The 25,118-nt window shown below is 35.6% G+C and overlaps 1 protein-coding gene across 50 annotated transcripts in view; it reads right to left on the bottom strand.

Annotated features, from left to right (window-relative positions):
• CLASP2 (cytoplasmic linker associated protein 2) overlaps positions 1 to 25,118 on the bottom strand; it is a 143,961-nt gene that overhangs the window by 20,820 nt on the left and 98,023 nt on the right. For 7 of the 50 annotated variants that reach the window (XM_064419082.1, XM_064419101.1, XM_064419118.1 and 4 more), the window contains 13 exons: positions 24,310 to 24,411; positions 24,147 to 24,173; positions 21,194 to 21,220; positions 19,066 to 19,236; positions 18,045 to 18,152; positions 14,337 to 14,399; positions 13,561 to 13,667; positions 10,157 to 10,180; positions 9,454 to 9,698; positions 8,835 to 8,898; positions 3,622 to 3,785; positions 2,769 to 2,847; positions 2,566 to 2,616 (listed from right to left, as the gene is read on the bottom strand). In XM_064419082.1, the coding sequence (XP_064275152.1) occupies positions 2,566 to 2,616; positions 2,769 to 2,847; positions 3,622 to 3,785; positions 8,835 to 8,898; positions 9,454 to 9,698; positions 10,157 to 10,180; positions 13,561 to 13,667; positions 14,337 to 14,399; positions 18,045 to 18,152; positions 19,066 to 19,236; positions 21,194 to 21,220; positions 24,147 to 24,173; positions 24,310 to 24,411 (1,232 nt within the window). The remainder of the gene's footprint in view (positions 1 to 2,565; positions 2,617 to 2,768; positions 2,848 to 3,621; positions 3,786 to 8,834; positions 8,899 to 9,453; positions 9,699 to 10,156; positions 10,181 to 13,560; positions 13,668 to 14,336; positions 14,400 to 18,044; positions 18,153 to 19,065; positions 19,237 to 21,193; positions 21,221 to 24,146; positions 24,174 to 24,309; positions 24,412 to 25,118) is intronic. The other 43 variants (XM_064419161.1, XM_064419177.1, XM_064419213.1 and 40 more) reach the window with 28 other exon arrangements.

Raw genomic sequence — 25,118 nt, 5'->3', positions numbered from 1 at the left:
TCAGACTATCACATCCCAGATGTCTGTCTCCAACTTACTGAATACTTAGGAGTGATTGCCTGTGCCATTATACAACCAAATGACTAAAATACACACTAAAGATAAATTGTTGTGAATCTGTGTTACACAGGGTTTTTTTTAATCCAGAAATTTTAATGCTGACTTAAAAAAAAAAAAATCTTCTGATCAACTGGGGCAAAAATCTTTGTCAACAAATCAGCATTTCAAAGTAAAGAAGGATTCAGAAACTTGAACTTTGGTCACAATACTTAAATCAACTCCTCATTGAGCCTGAGATGATATGAAACCCAAGAAAAATGGAAGTGATGATTGGAAGTGTATTTCAGGACAATATCCATTCTTTGGAAACTGTATGCTTCGTACCTGCAAATATAAGCTAAATACATTATATCCCACCTAGGACATTTGACTCCTATGCCCATCCAAATCTTTGAGCAACACAGACACACACAGCTGGCACCTCTAAACTGTGTCTCAGTAATTCACCACACCTAAGCGTAAAATGACTGCAGAAGCATGACAGATAGAGCACAGTACACTAAACTGCATCCCTCATGGATTAGGTCAGTAGAATATCTTCTCTATTGCTGGCCTTCTTACTGCCCAGCTATCCAAATCCACCTCTGTGACCCCTCTAAAAGCTTGAGTTTTACTGCCTGACTTAGCTGTCTTTTTAAGTGTAAGAACGACAATGACAGTTTACTCCAAAGGATGACGATTATTTATTATTAACATGTGAAAACCAGATGAAAAAGAAATTTGTTGAAAGGAATCATTACATGGCTCAAAATCCTAATCTACCATCCCCTCTGCTCCTATCTGACCATCTTTAGGGATGCTGAAAATCCCTTCTCTGACTTTTTCCTGTCACAGCGAATGCTGTTTCTCAATATTCCTAGAAGAAAAGCAATGAGATAATAATTTATCAAAAGAACAAAAGCTCAAGACTTCAAGAATTGGAGTAGTCCTCTAGGATTATCAATTATTCAGTGGTTTTTGACCACAGCAATTATTCAATTGATTATATCAATTATTCTCTCTGGGTGCACTGAAGATAGGCAATATACTCAATAATGTAGATATTAAACAGATACTTCTGATCTGTGGGCAATAGATAACTTTACTATCTGAATCTTGAAGTTGTAGTTACCACATAAAAAGGAAGCAGGGGGCAGATTCCACTTTCTTCTGGGAAAAAAAAAGCTTACCTTCTCTTAAACATTTACATAATTCACTGTCCCAAAAATTCATTCTAAATACTCTTGATTTTGCTTCAAACTATACCACAGTATAGTACAGAACTATAGGTGTTCTTCTATGGAGATAACTTTCACCAGCATCTTGATTTCAGAATTCTCTCTTAAAATTATTTTCAGAATGTCTTCCCATCAATCAAGTCTTTCATATTTCTGAATTCCTTCTGGAACATTTAGGGAACAATCTTGAACTCAGACCCAAATCAGCCTAGTAGGAGTCCATGTTTTGTTCCAAATCTACTCTCAGGTTTGAGATGTGCTTAATATACCTTTAACAGCTACACACTACTGTATGGAAAAAAGAGTATCTCAACCATCAAATTCACCTTCCTGGGGAGGAAAACCAAGCAAAATAAAACCAATCTCAATTTGTTCCAAGGATTCATTTAAACAACAAACTGATTTTTACTACCTCATTTGCTGTCTTCAATAAATGACAGCAGTCCCTTTTTAACACAGCTCTACGAAGCAACAGTGGTCAACGTATCAACTGTCCTCAAAAGCTTAAAAATATAAGTTTTACTGTATTGTAGACAAAAAAGGCATATTCATGTGACTTTAGGTTCAACATAACACCAGAAAAGTCATATTCTTGTGCAGTATCAAACTGAGTAAAAATATTTCGTGCAGAATAGAGCAGAAGATGCCAGTTATCATATGCTTGTTATTTCCCCATTCTCATCACTTATAAATCTTCTTCTGATTTAATGCATTGTTCTAAAATCAACACTCTTTGGAACTGCAAATGTACCACATTTTTACTTTTCAGATATGCTGGCACATCTATGGACTACAGATTCATAGGTAAAAAAGTGTGTAATTATAAAGCTACACACTGCTTTCAGAGAAGTAGAGTGTACCACAGAAGTATCTGATTTTTAATATAGTAACTCAAGTTCACGTTAATATTAGAATAATTTAAAATAACTCAAGGCCTATCAGGCTGAACACAGGAAAAAATATATATATATATATGAACTAGGGAAAAAAGCATGGGAAATCACAAACATAAAATTAGGAAAGACTTGATAGAGTGAGTTTGCATAACCAGCTTGATGTTAGGCAGCCACATTTTTGTTGCTCATTTTTACTGTACTGTGTTTTTATTAGATCTCTCTTGCAGCAAACATTTTCATACTAGTGTCATGTTTAAAACTGAGCATCTGCATGCTTAAAGTTTCTCGCAAAGGTTAGTAGCAGCATACAATGCATTCAAATAAAAATTATTGGTAACACTGTAAGAGTTTCACATAGGGTTAAGAATAAAGACAGTAATTCAGACAAAAACCTTTGAGCTCCAAAAAGAGCGAAGCTGGTCCTGCAGTGCTGGCTTGACTGTCTGAAAGTTTATAAAAACAAAATCCACTAATTGAAAACCTTTTATTTTTCTTTGTTTTTACACAAAACAAAAATAACAATCCAAATTCATAAATTAAGCAAATTTCTATTAATGATGATTTCTGCTTGCAAAGCAAGACTAAAAAGTCTTACCTTCAGACTAGGTGTTTGGGTCTGGTCAACAGTAAATCTCATTAAAATACTGAACTGGAGGTCATTTGGAAAAGATTCCCTGTAAACAAACAAAATAATGTTATGTTACATTAAATTTTCTTTTACGCAGTTTCTTTTGGTGTTGAGAAGCACCAAATAAGCCCTTACCCTTCTTAGTAAAGCTGAAACTGGTACCAGTTGCTGGTACCTGACCTTTCAGAAACATTTACCTAGCATGTTCGGACAACAGTTAAGGAATTCCTGCTATGAAGCAATTATAGCTAGAAGAAATAATGCAAGTAATGTGGAATGATATAATATACGCTAGAATTCTGATTCTAAATCAGGCTATTAGTGAAATCTGGGGAGAAGGAAGGGAAGACAGAAAGTAAATCCATTATTACCATAACTCCTTAAAAGTTAATACTGATGCAGAGATGTATATTCCAGTGAAACTTTCACAGAAAAATAAAGAAGTGCAAACACAATTTCTGTATCACTGAACACAAAGTGAGACAATCAAACATACACAGCTCAAATGCACATTTTGGAATCAGCTAAGTAGTACCATATTAGACTCAAACCCTTTCAATTAAAAGTCATTTCATGAAACCAAAATGCTGAAGCAACAAGGTTTACTCAAGTTTCAAGATCTGCTATGGGCTATGCATTTTTCCAGAAATCAAACAGCACAAAAAAAACCAAAAACCCCCCAAAAAAATCAACAAAAAAAACCCAGCAGCAAAACCCCTGAAAACAGCTAATAGCTAAAACTATTACTACTTTTTAAAGTGCTCATTACTAGTGTCATGTTGAAAACTGAGCATCTGCATGCTTAATGATGTCACATTACCTTGTGACATCAAGTGCCTTCTGAACTTTTGCTTGTACAGACCCAAGCAAATCAGCACCCATTTTTTTCAACAGCTGTGTCAGCAGTACAAACAGCCAGTCCTGCAGATCTTCTTTATGGACCTGGATGAAGTCGACCAGTGTCTCCAAAAACATACTGAACACCTAAAAGGCAGAAGAAGATGGAAAGAGGGTAGGATGGGGCAAAAGAGGAAATGACACTGACATATGCCAAACTTACAAACGAAGAAAGCAGTAAGGGAATCAGAGGCAGAGAAAGGCAGTGTTTTGCAGCCAAGCGGGAATAAAAGAAAGAAAGAAAGGAAAAGAACGAAATCTGCCTTGCCTTTTCATTGGATTGTGATATAAGAGTACATTGGAAATGTTAGCTGACTTCTGTAGAAGTTTGACAATTAGGTACTCCATGCAGTTTCGTCAAGAAAAGGAATGCTTACTGTGATGGCTGGCGCAACCTCAATTTTTCCAGTAAAACTTAATTTTTTACCCTCTCAAGTTCTATCATTAAGTTGAGTTGTCATATTTCTCAAAGACTACAAAAACACTTTCTCTTAAAACCAAAAAAGCTGCTAGAATTCTTTAACAAAATATTAATTTTAAATATCTGCATGATTAAATAGTGCAAAATCATGACAGCTGGCCAATTCCTTTACAGAAAACTCTTGTAGAACAGAATAAGCTTCTTCTACTATTGCAGGTATCCCAACACAAAATTATTCACCACAGTAGGGAAAAAAAGCCACAAGAGATTTCAGATTGGCAGGTGTTTAAAACACAGGAATACTTTCATTTTTTTGAAAACATAATATCCATTTTCTTCTTTTCAACAAATAATGTTGAAAAGACTGCATTAGGTAGGAGAAAAACCAACAAAGCAACAAAACCAAAGGAACCAAAACCATGTATTTTTTTATTGGACTCACACCAGGAAGGACAACGTTTTTTGGAGGGAAGGAGTCAAGGAGGGTGTAACAAATAGGTAACTTTGTTTAAAGAGCTCTTTTAATATATCTGACTTGTTTTAAATTTTTTTCCAGACCTAAGAATGAAATCAGGATATGCAGACTCTACACTTGTGTGGCCCATGAGTCTCCTGTTTCTCTGACAAGAAAAATGGGTGTTTGAGCTGAAAAAGGATCCTTCACAATACATACTCTAGCACAGAGCTGGGTACAGAAGTATTGCTGTGGTGCAAAGAGGATTGGGCAGACATTGCCTCCTGAGTATTTATGACATGGGTGCAAGGGTAGAAGTGGCTGGTGCAGAGCAAGGGCTGGAACCCCATATCCTCCTGCAGCTGACCTTGCCTTGTCATTAGGCCAAGTTCTGCTGCTTCTGTGAGAGTGGAAAACCCCAAACTGTGATCACACCTCAAACAGCTGCACACACTAGGCCATGGAAGAAGACTTTGTTCCACAGCATTGATGCAAGTAAGGAGGAGCTGGCATAGGCTGCTGCATGCCTTCTTCGCTAACAAAATTCCATCGCTTTTCATGTTGATCATCAAGCCAGGGAAAGCAAATTCACACCATAAAGTGGAAAAAATCCATACAAGTATCTCTTAAAGAAGTGCCTTCAAATTTAAACTAGAAATAAAAAATAAATTGAAGTTCATTTTATCGGGAAAGTTTGGACCAGATCATCCTCAAGGTTCCCTTTCAACCAGGTATTTTATGACTCTTTCAGGATCTACTGGAGACTTGGGGAAATTTTTTAATGAATATCCTAAATACTGAATATCTGTGTCAGAAACAAAACAATACAAATCCCTACTCAATATAAAGCCCATCAGGAATAGCTACTTTAATTAATTTCCCTTTTGGGACAAATGACATTAAAAATTGGGAAAAAATATTGCCAACTTTTGTGCTGTCTGTGTAGATGTATATTCAAGTCTGAGGTTTCAAAATTACCCTGCCAGTAGTGGGACAAGACTTTTACGTGCAGGACTGGAAACATCTTCTGTCTCAGGCTAAACTGAAACTATAACATAATTTTGTGGATTCCCAAGCAGTAGCCACAGTTATAAGACAGAGGCAAAACCACACCAGTATGTATTTTCAGTATTGGAATATGAAGTCTTTGGCTTTCACAGCCCTAAAGTAAGCGAAAATATACTTAGGCAAACAAACAAACAAATTCTGGTGCTACAAAGACTACACTGTGTGTATGGGGGAGGGGGAGCGGAGCTGTCTCACAAAATCCTTCAAATTGAACTACACAGCACAGCAGAATTTAAACCTGCACCTGTTTGAGTTTGCAGACACTGACACACACGGCTTTTCCATTAAAACATGGCAGGCCAAACAAACTGGTTACAAGCTCTGACTTGATGGAGTAATATGAACTTCTTATGATACTTCAAACATGTAAAGTGGCTTAAACTGAAATCATTATAAAGTGAATTATGATTCACTGTGGCAAAAGTACTCTGAAGATCCTGTGCTGATGTTTTAGCTGCTAAAAATACATATAATTGAGGACTCAGCTTTGTTTTCAAGCTTTGTTTCATTTTAGATTTACCACAGAGAATGTCTAGAGAAAAATAAGTCACGTAATATTGTTGCATTTACAAAAAATACTAAACATATCATTTTGTCTCAGCATGAAGAATTTAAGAAGGCTGAAAGAGCATTTAAGGTAAAGGATGAATTTGGAATGGAAAATGGAACTCAAGCACCTATATATTGAAGAATGTATGTGGATACTGCAAAAATGGCAGTTTCTGTTTTTATGATACAAACTAAAATTCTGAAATCAACCATCTAAAGTTGAAGTTCATAATAATTTGACAGTGGAAAAAAATAAACAGACATGGAAATAATTATAAGTGATCTACCTCTGAAGTGAATTATTTCAGATGTGCCAACCACCACAATATAAAGCAGGAATGCATAACCAAACAAAGTCAGTTAATTAGTAGATAAAGCACATCTCGAAACTTTACCACACATTTTACTAATTGTTTATAGCATTTTATGATTGCAAAAGGCTTGACACTGCATGAACTCTTTGGGGAAGAAAAATAGAGAAAAGGGGTTAATTGCACATTCATGCAAGTAAGGTTAGGCTTCCAACAAATATTGAACCAACTTACTCTCTAAAGAGAGTTCCAACACAGGGGACAGCATGCAAAACGAAACAAAAACAGAACAGAACAGAACAAAACAACAAAAAAGGGAAAAAGATAAAAACACACAAATTAGTGGCCATCAATACGAAGTTCCTGTATGGAATATAAATCAAAATAAAACAAAAAAGGTACTTCAAAACTTTTATGACAAATTTAAGTACTTTTATTGGGATACCCAATGTAATTTTAAAATAAGCACTTGGCATGTCCTTTAAATCATTCTCCCATTTTCTCCTCCAAATATTATTATTCTCTTATTCTACATAATTCCCTCCATCCAGATATCATTTTAAAGTAAACCTAAAAAAATTCCACAGAAGTGACAACAGAATAATTCCTACAGACACTTAAGTCTAAGATGAGATTTATGTAGGCGTATGTGTGTGATTAAAAAAAAAAAAAAATCACAGCTCATGAACTCTTAAAGGGTTATTACTCAAATGGTTCTCCCGATACACTATTAATACTTTTGCAACACCAAAAAGCAGACAAGGTTTCAGCGACTGAAACAGCTGTACCACAGGTTACAAACAGGCCAAATTTTCTTGAAGCTACATTATTTCATACGACAGTGGCCAGTAAACAGAACAATCAGCTAGAACAAGTCAATATAACATTTTTAAGGGGTTATTTAAAAGGCAAAATGCTTTCTAGCTCTGACATATGCATTGCTGCAATACTAATTACCACAGAACAAGCACAATTAAACCAAGCTGCTATTAACAATTTGGTAATTACTTTATTTAAAAAGTAAATATTCCAGCAATATTTCAATATTTGATATTCTTTCCTCTGCTTTGACTTTTTACGTACTGTTTTTTTTTTTTTTTTAACTGCTTGGTTTAGTATTTTTCTGGATTTCTGCAGTATGTGAATAACTTTAATACCACAGTGCTGTCAGCAGTGCAAGTTGTTTCCAAAATACATGGTGTCAGAGACAGCAGATGTCACTTTCTCCAACAGGAAAAATAAAAAGGACAGGTGAACACTAAAGTTAACCTGTCAAGACCTCTCATCATTCTAATTTTCCATTGCAGCAAATAAGGAAGACTTAAAAATACGTAAAATGTATTGCATAATCAAACTAGTTTTTCAGGAGTCTTCTGGGAAAAGTCAATACTTCTGAAATAATACCCTATTATTAATGAATCTTTATAATTTTATCAATTCTGAAACACCGACACAAAGTGGGACACATTATACTCAACATAAAAGATACCACTTCTTCTGAACAAGCCTATAATTAAATAGAGTTAGGTATTTCTTTTTACTTCATTACATTTATTAGGCTCCTTCCTTACCTGCATTCCTTCTGCTATGAGAAACTTTAATCAAGCTGTACTTGTAACCCACCTTCCACAAAAACCGTAAAAATACTATCATGCAACATAACTCACTTAAAAAGATTTTAATTGTCTTAGGAAACAGAACCATTATTTTCCTTATATCATCCATACTGAGTCATTACCTAAGTAAAACTGAACAAAACACCACAGTTTCTTTTATACCAAAGTATAGTCTCTTTATAAAGTATTTAAAAAATTATGTAAAAATTATTCACCAGTCTCAACTGCCAGCCCTATCTACAAAATTCATGGAAGACACCATAAGCTATGATCATACACAACGTCCTAGAAAATAAATAAGCACACATTTGGCATAGTTTATCTGATTATGTATGATTTAGTCAGACAACTTTATTTGTAACTTAAATTTCTGCAGAGCCTTTTCTTCTCACTGAGAGAAAAATCTATACTTTTGTTGAAGTGGTCTCTGTAAACAACAACTTAAAAACAAAGATTTTGAGCACAAACTGCTGAACTACTTCAATGCATTTTATATGACATTAACCTTCACTTTATTTCCATGATCCTGCAGAAAAAGGGGGGAGAATTATCTTGTTCAAAACTCCAAATTCAATTAATTGAAATCTGATACCATTAACTACTTCTGCTTGTGACATTTTATGTATGCAAATATCACTGACATAATTTACCATAACTGCCTTTTTTAAAATTTATGTTTTCAGAAATTTACTGAAAATAAGAAAAACCTACACATACCTTACTGTGAGGATCAGCAAACATTCTTGTGAAGATCTCACACAATCTTTTCAACTCAACACGACTGTCAAAATGACAACAATACATTAGTCAACTGCCCTGCTAGTTCTGCTAGAACACTAATGCACAGCAAATCAGTGAAATCAAGAGTAAATACTGAATCAAATAATCTAGTAAATTAAGTTTTGTTTGAGACATGGATAAAAATGTAATAGCTTTCATCTAAAATGAGACTTCAAACCTATAAATGTCTCTTTTAAACTGTCTCATATATTACACCATACTTTTGTAACGGCAGATACTGAAAAAGGTGTTCTTAGAAACAAGTAGTAAACAATTTCTTCTGAATAAATACCCCCAAAATTATAGTAATAATAAAAAAGGCCTTCTATTGATAGTAGATGGAAGCATCTTATGAACCTTCTTTATGGTAAGACTTCTCCATTTTGAATTCCCTACATCCACGAGTATTTAAGTATACACTAGTAGCTAGAACTGAGAAAAGCTTCCTTGTCCCTTGCCCCATCTTACTCTCAAAGACACACCCTGCCTTCCCTCTCCCCCTGCCTCCCCCACCAACACTGAAACAAGATGCTTCTCTATTAAGATGCAGTCCTACCTTAGAGTTCTCTGGTTCTTTAGTAAGTTCTGCAGGCCTAGAAGGCCTTCTTTCCTCTCTGACCAGTTGGTGCTGGCACAGCGGTTCAGGACTTCAGCCACGTCTTCTGTCTGCCTCATGTAGGTCGGTATGCTCCCGTTCCTGGAGCTGTAGGACCTTTCTGAACAGGCACTTGATGCATCACTGTTGGCATCATCATCTGAGTACATCCCGTATGATTCATATCTTCTTCGCACGGGCTTCTTCTATTGTACAGAGACACCCCAGATCAGCACTGATTCTCCAAGGGTAACACAACACACCCACAATGGGTCGAAAGACCGACAATTTCAATAACCGGTGTGAACCCTACTCCCTGCAGTGACAAATGGCTTCAACCATTCAGCAGGTCAAACCAAGTTAATGAAAATATTTTGAAGTATGGCTTACATAGTATTCCAAACATAAACCCAAATCAGATGCAGAGAAGATATACGTTTGATGAAACATTTAACTTTAGGTCTTCTTTCAAGAACCCATGAAATTGTGTAACAGCATGACAAAATACTGTTGCAAGTTAGTTATTTCACTTCATAGCTTTATATACATTACAGAATTTAAGAATTAGAGGTCTACACAAATTTTGACATTTTAATTCATTTTGTATCAAACACATTAATAGCAAAATATTTATACTATTAAAGAAGAAAAATAGTTTCTATACCTTAGTCCGTATGTCTCCTAAGAGCTGTTAGCAGTAAATTATTGAAAAGAAACAGAAATTGAGAACAGGAAGGTAAGGCATAGCAGCACTGTGAGTAATAAACTTCCTGCCACTGGACAACAGACAGTCTTACTGTAAATTTTCTGAGCTCTCTGTGTCTGATTAGCATATCACATATTGTCAAGAAGTAGTTTGCTAAGCTTCCATTTCCAGTAAAATATTACATATCATGGGCAGATTGGTCACAAAGACTCCTCTGTCAAAATCTTTGTGTCTTATGCAGTGATATTTGAGCATGAACATGTTAACTTAACACGTGCAGTCAGTTGTAATTTTACAATTAACTTTAAGTACAAAACCTTGATTTGAACTATTTGTTTAATATCTACATTTTGTCATTGTGACAATTACAGTCCATGTTCTACAAAAAAACTGATTACATAACACAAAATTCCAAATCTCCTAAAACAAAAAACAAGCCAACAAAACAAAACACAACATACCAAAGGTCAGAGGGGGGCAAAAAAAAGCTGTTTCTTTTAAAATGGAAATAACCCACACACCTCTGCAAAACAGCTCTTGCCATTCAAACTTTGGAGCTGAAGTCAGCATTTAAAAACTCAGTTTCATTACATACTCAAAGAAGCAGTAGTATAAGTGATTGTTTTCCCTTTAATTACCACTGCCTTGTGCATCAGGATCTCATTTTTAAACATGGAAACACTTAAAGGATATCCTAATACTAATCACAAACTAATCAATACAACAGGTAACAAGCAGTCTTACTGTCAACAGAATGAGCATACATACATGTATAACAGAATAACTGAAGGGAAAAATGACAGAGATGTTAAGTGTTTTGGAAAAGAGATATCATAAGAAAAAAAAAATTTCAGTAAACGAATCTGAAATGTCAAGGATGGTACTAAAGTAAAAGACAAAAATACGCAAAGATTTCCATTATTGCTGCATTTTATATAGCAATCTTCAAAACAGATTTAGGCAGGAGACTGACACCTCTCTGGCTTCATCACCACTAAAATTGGCCAAGTATTTTTCATAAAATAAAAAAGAGTAACACAATCTGGAATATTTTTGTATTTATATTATACTTATTACATATGTCAGGACTCTACATTCTACCTTTTAAAAATACCACTATGAGTGTGAATCTTCAGTCTATGATAAAACAATAAGGGTGTTTATTACCAGATTTCCATCTACTTGGAGCCATTTGTACAGGACTACCTGCAGCATTTAGAGCATGGCAAGGAACCAGGCATGCAAGTACTACAATAATAAAATGATGCTGTTCTTGATCCTTCTAGAGTAATATCAGACTCTAGTTAAAATACACAAACCAATTTTCCTCTAAGATATCCAGCAGCATCATGGTATTTTGGATCCAGGTAATGCAAACCAGTTTCTCTGAAGAAGCTTTATTCCTTCAACAAAGCAGGACATATTCAAGCCTCAAGAGCAATCATTGGAAACACGACTTTCTCCTCAACTTATATTCTTACTACATTATTTTCCCAGCAAATTTGAAAACAAGGAGGCTGCTAAAAGTACTGAAGATACTCTTTGTGATGCACCTGTGTGGAGAGGACCATATCACAGGCCTTCCATCTACAACCAGAAAATTTCCATGTTCCATGGACTGTTTTTCTATCGTTCCGCATTTCAAAATCCAGACTGACTGCCAGTTTACAAACCAGCATTCACCAGTAATGCTGAAAACTTTTAGCAAGTTTGTAATAACAGACAGGGGAAAATGCACTCAACTTCACCATGACCTCTTATGCAAGATGTCACAGATATTCTGATCTCTATGCCAATGAAGGCACACAAATTTGAAACTAGTACATCAAGAAAGAAGTATTAACCAAGAAATCAATAAATAATCATACTAAGAATATGACAAGAGTTCTTCAGATTTTGAAATTTTGTTTCTCTCTATTGAGTTGTATCTGACTGCAATTTAGAGTCTAATTTGTAGTTTTTTACTAACTTTCAAAATAACAGTTTTTCTTAAACCAGAGAAATAACCATTTCTTTAAAGCATTCTGGCAACTAGAAAACAGATACTTAAAAGTATCTAATGAGATGCAAATAGCATACAATAATTGATAAAAATGTACCTGATTCATAGCATCATTATTTTAAATTAACTGAGGATTTCAGCTTGCTGATGTAAATATCAGAATAGCAAAACACATAATGTGTTCAGTTTGCCTTACATGGGCAGGAAGGCAGAGGAGCCACACCCACCTTTTTAAAGAACAGTACAGCTTAAAAAAGAGAATAACCAGTTCTAACTTAGTGTAACATTCTGAAAACAAAGGAGAATAAAAACTAAACTTTTGAGATGCTACCTGCTGTGCTAGTTTTGGCTGGAGTTAATTTTTGTCACAATGGCTCGTATGGGGCTGTGTTTTGGATTTGTGCTGAACACTGGGTTCCTAATATAGAGAGGTTTTGTTATTGCTGAGCAGGGCTCACACAGAGCTGAGATCTTTTCTGCTTTTCCTACTGCCATGCTGCCCAGGAGGCTGGGGGTGAATGGGAGAGTGGGAGGAGACACAGCCAGGACAGGTTACCCAAACTGACCAAAGGGACATTCCAGACCATGTGACATCATGCTCAGTATATAAAGTGGGGGCAAGAACGAGAAAGAGTGGAATGTGTGGAGGGATGGTGTTTGTCTTTCCAAGTCACTGCTGTGTGTGGTGGGGCCCTGCTCTGCTGGAGACGGCTGAGCACCTGCCTGCCCATGGGAAGCACTAAATCAATTTCTTGTTTGGCTCTGCCTGGGTGCATGGGTTTTGCTTTCCATATTAAACTGTCTTTATCTCAAGCCACAGGTTTTCTGGATTTTACCCTCCTGTCTCTCTGACACCAGTGGTGGGGGAGAGAGAAAGTGGCTGTGTAGGGCTTGGCTGCCCAGCCATCATTTTCTCTCTTCAGCATCAATTTCACCTGCTGTCAGACAGAAAAACTTTAAATGGCATCCAGGCTTCTGGTAAGCAGAGGGCTTTAGCTGTCATCATTCCCAGCTCTAACAAGCCTTTAACCTATCCTGCAGTTTTGCTGGCCGTTGTGAGAAACTGCTGGTTAGTGCTGGCTGCTCAAGTAGCTCCTTAGGCCACTCCAACACAACAGTCCAAGACTGTTTCCTGTCTGCCATGAAAAAAAGGCATGCTTCTCCAAAGTTAAAACTTTTTTTCTGTAGGGAATGAAAAGTCCAATACTTGCAGCTCCAGCAACTCAGTTTCTTTCCTTTCCCCCCACCCACCCTGGGAAGCCAATAAAACAGTAAATTACAAGTTTTCTGCTTGGTAATGTACAGAAAGCAAACACCTGAAGTGCCTGTAACCTACAAAAGGTAAGTGTGTGATTCTTACCAAAGCATCTGCTACTGCCTCTTCCACATCAGAGCCTGTGTTCAGAACTCGCATAGCACTGACTGATGACGATAATCTACTCGACTGACTAATTCCAAAGCCAGTACCTGTTACAACAACAAAAAATAAATACCAAGAATTCAATCACAATAGAAAGCTGGGATGTAAATATCACACTCACTTATAAAAACCCAAGTAGAAGAAAAGCATTTGCTTAGCAATTTAATAAGTTATGTAGTGGATAAAATAACTATTTCCATTCTGAAGTCTTTAGTGGTGCAGACAAAAGTAAGAATTCAAGTAAAAAGCCAGTCACCTACAAACGTTCTGTTCCAACATCACATGGAAAAACCCCTATAAAACAATGGTTTTATTTGAAAGAAGTTTTGCTTTTTAAAAATTAATGTCTTCTTCATTTTGGGTTTTTGTTTTCATTTAGAAATAAAGCAAATATAACAGGAAGGCTACTGAGACTGTTGATTAGAAAACTACATGCATAAAGAATGCTCTACAAATACTAAAAAATAGAAAACTAAAAAAATATTTTCTGCAAGTAAAAAAATGTTGTTAAGAAAAAAAGGATTAACATTGGAGGATGAGGGTGGAGACAAAATCTAGCAACATAAACACATCTATCTGGATTATTAAAACCACAAAACTCAAATTAATATACATAATGCTTTCTAAAACTGAACTATGAGAATAACCAAGTGGGTGGGGGAAAAAAAAATCCAGGATGACCGCACAGATGACAGCAAAGGGTACTCATCCTTCACCTGTGGCCCCATAAGCATCAGGAGCGTAGAGGGCACCAGTGGATCTGGAGTGATGTCTGGAAGCTGCAATAACAGGATTAAATAAACCCTATCTATGACCATGGAATCAAAGTGCTGCAATAGCTGCTCAGACGAACAAGAGAATATTTATCAAAAAGATTCAGCTTAAGCACAAGAAACTGAGTATTAAACAGGAGCAAAAATCTTCAGAGTAGTTCTTTGATTATACTAAATATGATTATATAGGTTTATGTACATTGGACATTTCATGCATAATTTTTTTTTTAATTTACAAGATTAAGAGCAGGGTAAAAGCAAGTATGTTTAAGTTCCAAGAAGAAAAGGTGCACAGACACACATGCACACACTCACACACAAACAGAATCATCAGAAATACCTAAAAAGTTATCAGTTCACTGACACTGGTCTTGCACTGTGGACTTAACTGAATTCTCTGTGCTCCAGTCAGAGCCAGAGCTCACATATTAAAAAGTGCCTCCTGCAGAACCTGCTGTGTTGGCAGCTGACAATTTGTACACACTTGAATACTTGCCTATGTTGCAGACAACTCAACCTCAGTAAAAAATCACCACTATATAAATGAAGTCAATATTAGCCAATTATAATTAAAAGTTTAACATAAGCCAAGCAATGCGATTAATAATTCACATGCTTACTATTTTATTTAAATAAATAAAATGTGAAGCTGAAACACATGTTGGTTACTACAGCTTATTAAGATTCTTTAAAGTTATGGCAACTGGAAACCAAAGATCCTTAAGGATTTCTGAATAAAACTGAGTACCCCACTCCTTATGGCACTTGTATAGAACTGCTTCTTTAATGATTCTGAAGAAGCTGACTCACCATTGCTAGTATTTTCTTTCTTAAAACAAGCAATTCTTTAATTAAACGTGTTTTTAAACAACTCAACTTTTTTCTTCAGTTCACTTAAGTTAGAATTTTATCACCACATAAATGACAATTTAAACTTGAATGGAAATGTCCATCCACAGAGGCAAAACTCCCAGATAAAATCTTACCATTTAATAAATAATCGTAAATATCTTACTCCTTCTGGATATATAAAGTAGCACAAACAGACAAATCAAATTAACCATCTTTTTCTCTGATTAACAAAGACCATTCAAGAGTCTGTTTTGAATCACATACAGGTGAACCATGGACCAAACAACACGTTGGGAAGGACCTTTTAACCTGAGTGCACTTCCATAACAATCCTAAGCCCTGTAAACAACACTGTGTCTTTCCACATTAAGTTCTCCACTCCTCACGTAAGGTACAGTGATGTACTTTATTTCTAACTAATCCTACATGAAGATGTTTGGCTAGGGCATTTCAGTTTGGAATTAATACTTCATGGAATGCTTGGTTCTTTAGAAAGTGCATCTCAGCATGGAAAAGGAGACAGGACTGAGGATGTCACATCATAGCTGACAGCTCTTTAAATACAAGCATTAATTGGATAAATCTTCCCCTTACTTTCCACCAATGAATGCTGAAAATTACAGGTTCAACTGACAACTAAAAATTCAAACTTTAGGCAAGAAACCTGAAACGTCTCCTGCCCCTACATACATTTGAAATATGCTGGACAAGTTTTTAAGACACTGAAAAAAAGCACTACATATAGGCTGAAACATACCTCATTCCAAAATATATTTTCAAGAATATTCTTTGTAACCCTCAAACTGCAGAAATTGTCAAGTATTTACTTTTGCTGTTGCATTTTTTTTAAGTATGAATCAAAATAAGACTTTAAATGGACTCACACTTAGATGATTTCTTAGCCAAAATACGGACATTATATTAGTCTATTATTTAATACTGACTATATTTAACAAAAGTAGACACTTCTATGTAAATTACAAATCACTTGATTTTTAATGGCTTTTATCTCCCAGTTAATAACATTATACTGAGATGATAAACACTTCATACCAATGTATACAGTGAAGCAATTATGTAGCATTTAGGTAATTTTATACCCTAAAGGGGGATAAAATCAATTTCATTTCACTTGTGTTCGTAAGTAAAAATTTCTGTGTTGACAGAGGCAATGCAAGTTACATTCTCCTATTTATCCCCATGTCAAACTGCCTCTAGATACACAGAGCTGAATTTGCCTTATTTCATCTTTCACTTGTACCAACAAAACAATGAATGACATTTTAAATCATTCAAATAAAAAGTCATACTAAAAGAAATCTTCATTTATTTCCATTCCCAGTATAATTTCCTTTTTTTTTTTTAACCAATGCTGGATTCCTACATGTTACTTTGCATTCTCTGTGCTACCAGACAATTCCACCTATTTCACTAGTATAGGTACTTGTTTTCATATCTAAATTATAAAACTGAACTACAGGAATAAGAATAAAACCTCCAGTGGCATCTATCCCAGTAACACATCTCATGGTATTGCCTAATACAGACTTCTTAAGAGAGCAAGCATTCGACCAATTACAAAATGCAAATCTTGCACGCATGTACTTGAAATCAAGCTGTAATGCAGCAAAAGAAGCACCAAGAGTTCTGCAAAACACCCTTGTTTTTAAAAGAACAGAAGGTACATATGCACTTCAACACAATCTCCCAGCCATGTTGTAGAAAAAAAATACAGGTTTCCTAATGGATCCTGCGTAACATCTACTTTTAGTATCATTTCCCAATTAAACAGCATCTGGGCAAACTAGCATTAGTTACCGAAACAGCTTTCATTCAATTAATCTGTACTCTCCCAATAAAACCATGGCTGGCAGGAAGCCCTAACAGACCACAACATATGTCCAGTGCTAATTAGGAGTACAGTAGGGTGCCTCAATTTGAGATACAAACCAGAGATTTACTATTTTCAGACTATGTTGAACAGCTAGTATTGTGAAGTCCTTAACTGTAAACTGCGCTGAACAAAGCAAGTAAGAAGGATACATACTGAAGCCTATTTCAGACAAAGGTAACACCAAAAAGAGATCTGTTTCAGATTCAATTGCACAGAGTTTAATATTACCGAACAAGCAAAACAAAAACTCAATCAACAAACCCAATAAGTACAAGCACTTGAAGCAAAATTTACTGTTAACTTTGTAGTAACCTTGACAAAGATACATGAAAACCTTCCCTAAATCCTTAATCAACATGTTAAGGTAATTACAAACTAACATCTTTACAGCTCACTGACATGTCAGAAACAGACTGATAATCTTGCAAAACCTTGTCATTTGTGTCAGACCAATAAGCTGCTGACCATAAAGCTAAGGGGATGTAATTAAGTGTATTTCTCCTTACACACTGAAACAATTCATTGACTAGGTAGAAAATTTTGAGCAACAGCTGACCCTGTGCACTCAAGTACCCGAGCAATGAGTGCTGGAATAGAAAGAGAAACACGCAATTTCAGGAAAATATCCAAAACCAGGAGTGCCTTTTCAAAATGGCATCTAGACACCGTGCATCACACACCTTTCTAGACTTGGTACTTCAGACTAAGCCTAGCAAAGCCTGTATTTTTCCTGTGTGCAGCCCATTCACACAGTGGTCAATCCTCCATCGGGGTAAGTGGGGGGAGAGCCAAAGGAAGGGAGAACACGGTGGCCAGCTAGAAGCTAAATGAAGGAGGCATGGATTCGTTAGGCGCACGTAAGGAAGGGCAGGGACAGCCATGCACGACAAGGCTCCAGTACTTACCGAGGGGTGGGAAAGAGCGGACAGGGCTCGTGTCCCTGCTACTTTCACGGCTGGCCTCCCTGCTGCAGCCCTGACTCACACTAGGCCGAGGAATGCGGCTGCCTCGCGCTAGTATGATTCAGGGTGCAGACAAACAGCGGCACAAAGGGAGAAGACATAAGAAAAGTTGCAGTTTTAATGCAATTCTGTTCCGCAGTAAGATCAAAGACGCATTTCTAAGAAAAGACATTGATGATTATGTCGCATTTCAAGTCATAACCTTTTTTACAGACTTTCTTGATTGTGCTGGGTTAGTCTAAGTGTAGTCATTTCAATAAAATTATTTTTTTGCACAGCTTAAAAGGGAAATTTACTAACTCTTTACAGAATGGTTGAAAGACCCTTTAGAAAGGATGGATAAAAAACACGCAACACTGAGTAATGATTCAGAATTTGTGCTCAACATCAAGGTAGTCAACAGTAGCACCAATGGAAAACTCCAGAGCTTTATAGAGAAGGAAAATAAAATGATGCAACTAAGATAAAAATCAAAAATACAAAAGAATAACAGCATCAATATCATTAAAATCAACAGATGTTTTTCAATAATGTTGTTTGCAATAAAGTGTAATCAAATTGTACTGAGGCTGCAGACATGTAACCTTAATTTTAGCACCATAACATTTACACATGTGCGCACACATACACGGAAGAAATGAAGTAATGAAGAATGTATTTTCAAAATGGTATTACACTTTCATTGAAAGGATATGGATATTTTGGTCATCAAGTGGAAAAAAAAAAGAAGGAAGAAAGGGAGGTGAGGAAAAGAACAACTACAACATTCTGACAAGAAAAACCTCAAATTTCAGCTTCAGTTTAAAACCGTCTTGCATATCAAAAACTAGTCTTAGAAAACAGCCACCTTCTAGGATGTAGTCTATCTTTTTCATCCACCTATAACTAAATATCAGCTGTTGATATCCAGCACTGAAAGTAAGAAGGGCTATAATGAAACCATGAGTTATTTGGTGACTCTTACCTACTGACAACCTAGAAGGACTAGCTTCTCTACTGCATCCCTGACTTCGTGGGATTTTGCTCCGTTTTTGTGCAGCTGCAGGATTCACCAACACCCTCTGAACTCCTGTGTTCATAGTGGAAAGTGTGGTTGTCGTCAAAACTCTTCCAGGAGACCCGGATCTACTGCCAGCTGAAGGTAGAATGAATAAATATTAGCAAGAGCACAGTGGACAAACAATCATGGTTAAAAAGAAAATAATACCTGAAGTTAGTAGGAAGGTGGTGGCAGACTGAAATGATCGGAAAAACTTACAAGATAAAAACATGAAATAGAATGCCTTGGTCCGAGTTCTTACAGTACTGCATACAAGGTAGTTAAAATTAACGATGCAAGGAAGCACTTGACATGGTATTTTGCACTACATGAGCTCAAGAAACCACAATTATTATTTCTGGACTTCGTCAAGAGTTCCATGGTCACTAAAATGAACATGTTCATATTTTTTAAGCTGTGTGGTCTCACTAACCACATTTTCTACTAATAAAGAAGAGCAAACAAACAAACCTGCTACAAAGATAAAGGGAGAAATTTTAAACTAGGATTTCATAACTATCGCAGCTCTTCCAATGCAACCAAGGTTAGAATTAATTAATATGATTTTCCTAACAGTTGAAATCTTCTCCCTTGCTTTTAAATGCATGGTGTCTTCAAGTACTATTTTGACATTAAATAAAATATGACAGAAGACAGAGTACTCATGTACATTTCTGTGGAGATTACCCCACAAATTACAGAAAATCTTCAATTAGTTTTAAACAAGCTAAAAAATTGACTAGCATATATTTAAGTGTCTTAAATTTCTGTTAATTAAAACTGTATAGTATAAAGTACTACGTATGTTCCAGGTACAGTATCACTACGAGAAACAGTAGTTTCTGGTCACTTTTCTTTAATTTTGATATGTCAGTTACAGAACATTTAAGTTCTAAGTTCTTAACAAAGAATTAATTCTTCCCTAGCTGTAACTAATTTATATCATCAGCTGACAGTAATATATTGTTTCCAGCTGTACAATTCAAGAGATACGACCAAATAAAAAGCAAAACAGAAGTCTTTCAATCAAAGACTAATTACATACAGATTTGAACCCTTCATTAATCTTTAAAATACAATCAGGTAACTGTATGACCACAGTGATGCTATCAGATTTACAGACAACATGCAACTTTACAAGTGAATTTCATGGGTTACTTCTTATGAGACACGTTGAAAAAAAGATACGAGTTGACTAAAGCTTGACTATATGGGAATAGAAACAAAATCCCAAACAAAGTAAAACATATGCTGGGTGGAAGAGAGAAATCTAAACAATGTACCATGCATGTACTTTCAGATTCATTGTTTGAATTCAAACTCGAAATGATTATTTTGCAAAATCCCTTTTCCAAACTATGGGCCTATTCAGCAGAAATAATAAATAAAGTATTATGCAGCCTGGAAAAAAACAAGCACAACTTCTATAGCAACAGAAGAATAAGCAAACCTGTAAAACTGCTGTTATGTGCAAAAATTAAGGTTTTGACAGTTTCTTCATATCAGGGTATTTCAACTTAGACCTGATATTACTATGCTTACTTCTTGTTTTGTATCTCTGTAAAACAATAAAAATATTGTTGAAGGATTGACTGCGCTGCAGACTTGTACATTTTCTTCAAGAGGTTAGAAATCTAAAAAAACTTACTCTTCTCAGAATATTCAGAAGAAATGTAACCACTTAACCACTTGTTCTAATACTTTATTTAATCTTTCTACAATCTGACCTGCAAAGTGCACCACTGCAGCATAAACTAACTGAATGCAGCTACATAGCCTGAAAATAACAGCATTGGCATACTCTTGGCAGTATTACCACTACCAGCGGATCTAAGTGAGCTGAATGATGAAAGAAAGATTACTAAGGCACTACTCCAAAATGACAAACCCTTCCTGTCTCTCCTGCTTTCTACATAAGGATTGCATCCCATTAAGTTACGTGCAGCATATGGAAAAAAGCCAGCCAGAATTTCTGCTGAATAGGGTCCTTAAATGAGGTATGTCAAACAGGTGATCAAACAATGATGTGTACACGAATTCTGTAGACTCTTACCACCAATGGGGTTAGCAGACTGTGATCCTGAACAAGTGTAAAGGCAGGATTAGGGTAGGGATTTATAATCCATGAAGAGGGAGGGAGCAGAGCAGATTAAAAATGAATGGCAAATGGAAATAAGAAAGCTTCAGTCATTTCACACAGGAAAAAAAGCCACAAGGGAGTTATGCTAAAGCAGTGCTATTAAGTAGCTTCCACAATTGAAGAATTAAACTCAGATGCTATGTACAAAGCAGATGAAGCAAAGCCGCACAAGCAAATTACAATTCTTCAGCTTTCTAATCAACAACTCAACACTGAAGAATTAAATTTGAATTAAGCATGAAACTGTAGCCTGGATATTAATTGAAAAGAATATTACACTGCCAGAAAGGCTCAAGAAGTTCAACAGCTGAACAAAATTACACACAAGATCAAAACTTTGTTTTTGAGACACAACAGTAAAGGAACTGAGCTGCAGGTGCGGTGGATGACCAAAACAACAAAACCAAATTCACAATGGCATAACTGAAAAGACTTGCATAGAATTCTTTATTTTCCTCTTTAAAAGTAATCTTGAGTACAAAAGGAAGAATTTGCTTCCATTCAGAAATTCTCTGAATGTCGACTGTAGTGCAGTTTTAGCAGACCCTGTTGAATTACCCAACAACCAAACTGGAGAGGAAAAAAATGTAACCATTTTTTTCCATAGGTAAGAATAAAATAATGAGTTTATGTTAATTTAAAAATAGAAGAATAAAGGGCTTTTAAAACCCTAAAAAAATGTTTTTTGTAAAAGCATTCAAATTTGCAAGTCTTTCATAAAATGATTTTGGAACAAAAGATAGCTGTAACCCAAAAATTAAAAAAGCATCTGTGCTAGAGTGGTTTAAAAAAAAAAAAGCTTAAATCTAGTATGAAGCTATTTTCTCATTATATAAGCTGGGGAACTAAAACAATCCCCTGCATGGAAACATTAAGCATCACGCTTCACACAATGCTGTGAAAATTTTCAGTCACATAAAGAAGCATCACCCAAACATCTGGCATACAGTGCCTGAGAATTCTCCTTCACATGTCCATTTGTATTTGCCCTGTTTATCTTCCTTAAAACATCTCAGAATTCTTGTTCTCCCCCGCTGACAGGTTATAATGAGCTATATGAAGCAATCGGTTTTGAACAGAAGTAGTAATAAAAGGCTGTAAAGATGCATTCATGCATTTCATTTTCACACATCATCACATGTAGTCAGATCTAGTTATCTCAATTTATCTCTTTAGCCATAAAAATGTGGAAAAATGAAAAAAAAACAAAAAACAACTAACCCTGTCATTATTAGTAAAAAACTGGAAAGGCCTAATTTTGCTTCTCTGGATATACAGTTATTTAATGTTATATGACAGTGATCATCACTAAAGTATTATATTGCTACTTAATTTCATCCCCTTCCCCAGACATTTATCAAACATCTTCACATTTTATGAATTTACCAAATCTATTCAAAGTACAAAAGTATTTTCAAAAAGCTTAATTCCAGAATTTCCTAATACTAATGAAAAAATTGTTACAGACACTGCTTATAGCTTTATTAGAAAGGAAAAAGGGATTAAAGGGAACTTTACCTTCCCTCCCTCTAAAATTATTCACATATTCTTTACTTATGGTACAGTGCAGCAATCTGTAAAACAAGTTTTGCAGAACTTTTGTCCCAGCCAATAATGACTCATTTTCAGGCTCTCATTTCACAAACACTTCTGGGACTACAGTACTGTCAAAGCCCTAAAGGGAACTTCTTCCACTGAATTTTAGTAGTAGTAGTAGAATTTTAGTAGCAATTCAACTGAATTTTTAGTATGTTACATTTATCTGTTCACATTGTTTGAAAGCTTTATTTCAGAAAACCTGCAAACACTAGATCAGATTTGATCCAACTGCTGGGAAATTAAATTATGCAAAACTGAAAGGCAAGTACTCTAACAGGAAAAAACGAACTACTACCTGCTTTCTTAACTTCGAAAATCATTCTATTTACAATAGATGCAGTCATTGCTATGAAGACAAATGCTTCTGCCATTAAACAAATTATTAAAGGGTTTTATTAAAGAAGGTGGATACAGTCAGTGATAGCAAAATAATCTGTTTTGAAAACTTTAAACCTGGTAAAACCTACTGGTTTAGAACATTAAATCTAACAATTTATACAAGTGGGAAGTTAATTTTATTGTGCATTTGTCTTCTTTTCATTAATTTTGTTGCATTTGACTTAATTAGACACAGATAAAAATCTGAAAATGCTACAGAGCTTAGTCAGAAAATGTCTGTTGGAGACATCAGATGTGTGGAATTGCTGTAGGTCAGCCAGTACCAAGAGTGTGAGGTAATCAGGTCTTTTTAATTAATGACCAAGTGCTTGGCTAGATCTGCTTTGGTTACTAAACACACACAGAAAATTACTGTGAATTAGCTGACACACATTAACTTGCTTGTTTTAACCCTTTGACTCAAGAAAAGCTCGGTAACTGATTGTAACGTGCGGGGTTAGTATTTTTCCTTCAAAGAAGAGTTAAGTAAAGGCAAGAGCTGTAATAAAAAAAAAAGGATTTTATACCTAAGAGCTACAGCAGTGCCTAGCCTAAAGAAAATAGGTATTTCTGGCTAAAATAAGACTATTTTTAAAATGGAAAATTAGGTCTCTCAGGTAACAATAAGGACACCATTCAGCCTACCCATTTTTCTGCATTACTAGTCCATGTTTAGTGGCCTTTCATGTTGGGGAAGTCAGAAAAGGGGGGAAAAGAATGTTGAGAAGTTATAATTGAAGACAGAATTTAAGGATAAGATTTCACTTCCTGCAACATTATCTAATTTAATTGGCAAACTAAGACCAAACCCAGTATTTTGTCCAGAGAAAAACAACATGAATCAGAAAAGCATGCAAATACCACTGACCCAAAACACTGAAAAAAATACCTTCATTTTGGTCTGGCGATGATGAACCTAAGGCACAGAACAACAACTCAGTATGTAGCTTTTTAAAAAAAAATTAACTTTGACTGTAGCCATTGGTCAATGAATATATGCTTAAGCATTTGGCCTCTTAATCAGGTATAACTGATAAACAGAAAATACATACGTTGAGATTGTGACACCACTTTGGTTCTACTCCGTCCTCTGGAATCGGTTTTAGAATTTCCAATACCAACAGAAGGGGTTGAGAGCTTTGATCGTATACGACCTAGAAAAGAAAAATGGCATTAAATCAGTTTTTCACAGTCACGCAGGAAGTAGAGCATCAGTAGTATTTACTAATATTTCTAAAGTTTCTGCATATAAAAGAAGCGCAATGTAACTCAACTTGTGACAATTCGCTTGGGATAATTAGTAGAAATCTGAACACCTTGAGGAATCGAATACTGAGGAAGCAAGATACTTCTCCTCTGATGCTACATGTTTCAGCAAACAATTTGCACATTACACCTTCAACACCCTGGACTGGCTAGCTAGCTCTTCCTTCCAACATATATATGTCAACTACATTAAAAAAGGGGAAGATTACTCAATATAATGCACTGCAAACACTAATGTTGCTGTATCAGGTACAGTCTTCTCATGCTTATTTGAGCTCCTAATTTTACTTTTGCTGTCATAAAACTACAGATTCTGAGCTTTCTTCCTAACTTTACTCCTCTTTTTAGAAATCTAAACACTAGCTTTTTTATTACTGAAGATTCTACTGTTTTCCTGGCCCCAGTCATACAGACTTCTACAGGATTTCCCAAACTTTCTAGAGCATTTTGCAAACACTAAATACATTCAAGTACTTCTCATGACAACATGTTATCAAGAAATACTACTCTCCCTACTAGACCGAAAAGCCAAGCAAGAGACAAATCAAATTAAGTATCTACAAATAAAACAAGAGATTCACATTTGTCTAGAATG

The sequence above is a fragment of the Passer domesticus genome, chromosome 1 (assembly GCF_036417665.1).
Source record: "Passer domesticus isolate bPasDom1 chromosome 1, bPasDom1.hap1, whole genome shotgun sequence".
NCBI classification, from domain to species: domain Eukaryota; kingdom Metazoa; phylum Chordata; class Aves; order Passeriformes; family Passeridae; genus Passer; species Passer domesticus.
Note: the sequence above shows the minus strand (reverse complement) of the source record. Positions and strands in the feature narration are given on the sequence as shown.